Source organism: Octopus bimaculoides, chromosome 16 (assembly GCF_001194135.2).
Source record: "Octopus bimaculoides isolate UCB-OBI-ISO-001 chromosome 16, ASM119413v2, whole genome shotgun sequence".
NCBI lineage: Eukaryota > Metazoa > Mollusca > Cephalopoda > Octopoda > Octopodidae > Octopus > Octopus bimaculoides.
In genome coordinates, this window is record NC_068996.1 from 16122513 (window position 1) to 16128202 (window position 5690).

Consider the following 5690-nt stretch of genomic DNA (forward strand, 5'->3'; position numbering starts at 1 on the left):
TATATATATATATATATATATATATATAGAGAGAGAGAGAGAGAGAGAGAGAGAGATGTATCTATGTATATACAAATATGCATAGATATATACATAAGCATACACACAAACACACATATATACATACATATGTATGTATGTATATGAACTACGAATAATAAATCAATGACTGCTGAACCGATTCATTCAAATACCATTTTGCTGTAAAAGATTAAACCCGCTGATATTCAAGGCCAACGACACACTCGCACACACGGAATGTTGTAATTTGCTTATTTATAACCAGATATACATAAAACTCACAATTACTTTATATTCGTCTACACATATGCTAACCTTATATATATATGTGTGAGTGTATGTGTATGTATAAATATATATATATATATATATATATATATGTTATAGTTTACAAATTTTAGCCTCAAAAGTGTAGTGATAGTGGGTTATATGTCTGTGTGTAGACATGTGTGCGTGCGCGTGTGTGTGTGTGTGTGTGTGCGTGTGCGCGCGCACGTGCCTCCCATCACAGTTTGACGACTAGTATCGGTGTATTTACGTCCCAGTAAAATTAGCGGTTCGGCAATAGAGACCGATAGAGACCAGGCTTAAGAGGTTTAGAAAAAAAAAACAAAAAAAACAGTCCTGAGTCCCATTCATTCCACTAGGAATTTTTCAAGGCGGTGCCCCAGCATGGCCGCAGTGTTATGACTGAAACAAGAAAAGGAAGGTAAAGAGAAAAATGTTATCCTATCATGCATCCAGCATAAACTTAAGTACGTGGTCTGACATGTGTGCGTGCCTTCAAGACCAAACCCCGCCTTCACGACGACCACCACAACCAGCAACAACAACAACCACACCTGTGAAAACCATTAACGAAATTTAATAGAGTCGACAGCCATATGTCTAACGAGGCATCCTTTTAATGAAGACCAGTTCTATATCTGTTGCTGATCGCGCACGCGTTAGTTGGTAAAGATATAAAATTAAGCGCCAGCCGTCTGGTTTACCACTAACACCTCGTCTGACCCCGACCCCCGTACTACCGATTTCCAACACAAAGTCAGAATAACGGTGGCCCTTTTGAGAAATCAGACCCGCTCGGCGCTGTTGCAGCGAGTGCTGCTGGCCATTCTGCGAGGCAACGCCATCGCGGTCATTACCGCGGGACGCAGCGGAGAAATGAACCTCCGCAAAGTGGAGAGGTTGTTCAACAAGTATTACTCGTTATTCTCCGCGATAACGCTACCGCTATTCTTCCACTGTCTTAAGACATTTTCTGTCACTTGTAAAGACATGCAGCAAAATGTTCTCTCTTCGTTTTTGAGTCCCTATTTCTGAAAGAAATCCGGTTTATATGGAGTACAAGTGATCGAGATTACAACATCGCCACCTGGATAGGACGCCAGTTCATCGCAAGATTATTCACGTTTGCTAGCTGAATGGACTGCAGCAGCAGGAGAGGAAAAGTCTTTTGCTCAAGAACACAACAAACACAACGCCCCATTCGGAAATCGAAACCACGACCTTACAATCGTGCGTACAACATCTAAACCACTGGGCCACACAACCTCACCACTATTAGACAAGAAAGGCATTATTGAGTAATGTGCGAATAAAGGAAGGAATTCATAGTGGCAAGCGTGGCTGTGTGGTAAGAAGCTTGCTTTCCCAACCGCAAGATTCCGTGTTCAATTCCACTGTGTGACACCTTGGGCAAGTGTCTACAACTACAAGCTCGGGTTGGCCAAAAGTTTGTGACTGGACTTGGTAAAGGGAAACTGAAAGAAAACCCGTCTTGTATGTGTATGCGTCTTTATGTCTGTGTCTGTCTGCTACCGCCGATTGTCAACCGGTGTTGACAACGATTCGCGAAAAGAGACGATACAATAAGTACCAGACTTAACAAAATAAAAATAAAGTAATTTATTAATTAATTAATAAGTACGAGGTCGATAAGCACGACTAAAACTCTCCAAGACGGTGCCTCAGCATGGGCGCAGTCTAATGACTGAAACAAGTAAAAGAAAATGAAAGATTTACTCACCAATTATTGACTTGTAAAATGGTAAGTCCAGTGTCTTGAGCAAGCTGTTTTTTCTGTTCCTCTGATGGATATGGGTGCTACAAGAAAATCGAAACAATTTTTATTTTTAAAAAATCATATGAAACCATGCAATTATTCCGTTAGCTTGTTAAAAAGTATTCATAAGTGACAGATGCAGGAATAATACCAAAAGGTAATATTTATGCCCACTAAAAATCGTGGATGTTCTGTTAGAATAAACTTCACCCAGTGCTCATCAACAGGTACTTACTTTATCGACCCCAAAAAGGATAAAAGGCAAAGTCGACTTCAGAACGTAAAGACGGACGAAATTCCCCCAAGCAATTAACCCGGCACAGTAACGATCATCATCATCATCATCATCATCATCATGAATAATAAGAGTTTCCAATTTTCTGCACAAGGCCAGCAATTTCGGCGGATGGGGTAAGTTGTTTGCATTGAACTCGGAACGTAAAAGGCAGACTAAATACCATTCAGCATTTTGCCCAGCACATAACGATTCATCCTATAAAAAAATGATGTGTGAAATAAACATCGTGACCGACGATGGTCATGGTTAGAACGCCTTTTGATCGTAGGACTTGGTTAAAAATCAGAGCCGTCCTGCGGCTAAATAAAAACAACAACGCCGCCGCCGCTGCCGACAACGACAAGAGCAAGCAACCAAATTTATAATCACACACAAGATATGGCAACAATAGCTAACCCTATTCAAATATCTCTTAAAATACCACATAACACGGTTCGTTGTAGCAGCCCTTTATTCCATAATTGTGTTAGTGCTTTATACACAGACGCGCGCGCAAACACACACATATATATATACATACATACACACATATACATATGCTTTGTTATACTAGTTCTTTTTTTTTTTTCCTTTTTCCCTATGAATATCACCCAAAGGCCCATCCTACCCTATGCATCCCGCCTCTATACAATTCTTTCAGTAGCTCCATTGCAATTATTTTGCCGTGTAAATATGTCGTTATATCTTCGTTTGTTAATTTTGTGAATTTGCGTTGATTCTGTGTCAAAGGTTAGCAGCCTCACTCACCAAAGTAAACACAATTTGCTGGCGTGAACAAAAAAAAAAAAAAAAAAAAAAAAGAAAAAGAAAAAAGAAAGAAATTTTTATGCCTGCGTCGAGGGACTTAGCACATGACTGTAGCCAATTTGTGGAAAGCCAGAAGGAAAGCGCGCGCGCGCACTCACCTTAGACACGCCTTCCCCTTAACACAAATATAGCCTCGTTTACATGAATACATACACACACACATACACGTGCACACTCACATGAGCCACAAGAAACGTCATTAACCCTGTAGCATTCAGGCCCGTTCTACCTGTTATGTTTAAACTTGCCAGATCTGGCCTCTTACACCCATCCTACAATGTCAGTTTATAAAACAAGCAAATCTCATCATCAAAAGCATACAATAATGCATGATTAATAATAAATCAATGTGAATAAATAAGCATGACATTTGACAGGATAATCCAGATACAGAAGGGTTAAATGGTCGTTCGACACACTAGAAATAATAGCTTAACTCTCCTACAAATCACAATTTGCTGCTTTAAGGATAGATATGTACATCTTCGGGCGCTTCTCCATTTCCAGGACGCCGCGAAAGTAAAAGTGTTAACCGCTTTTTATAGCATGAAAAACGCAGCTTGGTATTCGAAATGTACTTCTATCTTTTATCTTATACTTGTTTCAGTCATTGGACTACGGCCATGCTGGGGCACTGCGTTGAAGAATCTTTGGTCGAATGAATCGACCTTTGTACTTCTTTTAAAGCCTGATACTTATTGTAGTGCTTTCTGTTGCTGAACCTCTAAGTTACGGAGACGTAAACACAACAACACCGGTTGTCAAGCAGTCATAGGTGACATACAGACATAGCGCATCTCCCTCGCCATCTTCCGCGCCAACTCCTTTCCCAGTTTGTCAGTTGGGACGATTGAAGCGGTCTGAATGACAGGAAATCCAGAGAACGTAAGAATTTCGTAACTTACTAAAGTAGTTTTTCATTATATAATTAAGATGTCAAATGCGTTGAGCAGCTCACTACCTTCTCAGTTTTTCTGTCCACCTCACTTACCTACAAAAGTGCGTTTTACATGCACTTACATGCAAACTATAGCACCCGGTCGAAAATCCATGTTTTCTAGGCCAAAAAGTGAAAGAGCTTGTAACAATCGGATTCGACCTTGCGTTTTGCCACATAGAAATCACAAATCGCGAGGGCAAACCCAATGGTTATCCAGTCAACGGCTGTTGTTCATATGATTGCTCGGTGGCTCGTCTAGACTCTCCGTGAACACACTCTATAAATGCAGTCAGATTTACCGCCAATTGGACAGTGTCACAGACGTCAGAACTGCCAGGACGTTGTCTACTCGTGCCATCTTCAGAGTGATTGGATCTCTCATTGACGTCAACTCTCTTCATAGCTGTTTTCACAGTTAGGAGCGATCGAAGACACACCACGGCACCGTGAAAATGCATTTGGTGTGTAAAAATTAGACTCTCTGCACGTGTCATATACGTTGTCTGTATGTTTCTTTGCTTGCTTTAATGAATACCGCAATTAATGTAACAAGAAATTATGTTCTAAGAACGTGTTGCAATTGAGGACCACCAACGATGAAGAAACCATTTCTGCAATATGTAACTATTAAGAAACGAAAAATAAAAACCAATCATATTAGAATATAGACGAGATAAGATACTTCTACAAAAAGCAAATTTAATGCTCTCATTATTTATATCCGATTCACCAAATATTCGTTAATTCGTTTATAAATAGCATGAATAAAGCAAAGGTATCAGGTGCCCAAGAGTATTGAACATTAATAGATGACAGAATAATTAACGGTTAATTACACGAGACAATTACTTTTCTGCAAAATCATAGCCTCTTATATCACAAACTGATTTAGTATTGATGGTGATAACGATACGAAATTTTTACTGAAGGTCTGCACCGTGTAAATGGATATATTTGAAGATTTAGCAAAAGAGATTGTCGAAGGAAATAACCATCGAGAAATGATACATGTTTCCAAGGAAAACTATCCCATATTGAAGTAATAAATCTATTCGTTTATTAGACACATGACATGGCTAGCATGAAAGTAATATCGTTTGAATATCAACTGGCTTCAGACTGGAACGCACTGGAATTTGCGTAAAAAGATGAGATAAGATAAACTAAATATAACTCATTACCGCGTACAATTAAATTTTTTAATTGGGTTTATTTTAGGTTCTAATACCTGGAGACTGGACGACACGTAGTATCCTTGAGCATGTTATTGTATTTTAGTTGCTTCAATTTACGGAATATATATATAATATACACATATATATATGCACACACGGCGGGCTTCTTTCAGTTTCCGTTTTCTAAATTCACTCACAAGGCTCTGATTCGGCTCGAGGCTATTTTAGCAGAGGACACTTGCCCAAGGTGCTACGCAGTGGAACGGAACCCAGAACCATATGGTTGAGAAGCAAACGTCTTGTAACACAGCCATTCTTGTGCCTATATATACATATGCGTGTGTGCGTGTGCGTGCGTGCGTGCGTGTGTGTGTGTGTGTGTGT

At 39.6% G+C, this 5690-nt stretch overlaps 1 protein-coding gene across 10 annotated transcripts in view; it reads right to left on the bottom strand.

Moving 5' to 3' along the window:
* Positions 1-5690, bottom strand: part of LOC106880485 (homeobox protein Meis1) — a 261086-nt gene that overhangs the window by 41550 nt on the left and 213846 nt on the right. For all 10 annotated transcript variants that reach the window (XM_052973540.1, XM_052973539.1, XM_052973537.1 and 7 more), the window contains one exon: positions 2051-2127. In XM_052973540.1, coding sequence (XP_052829500.1) covers positions 2051-2127 — 77 coding nt within the window. The remainder of the gene's footprint in view (positions 1-2050; positions 2128-5690) is intronic.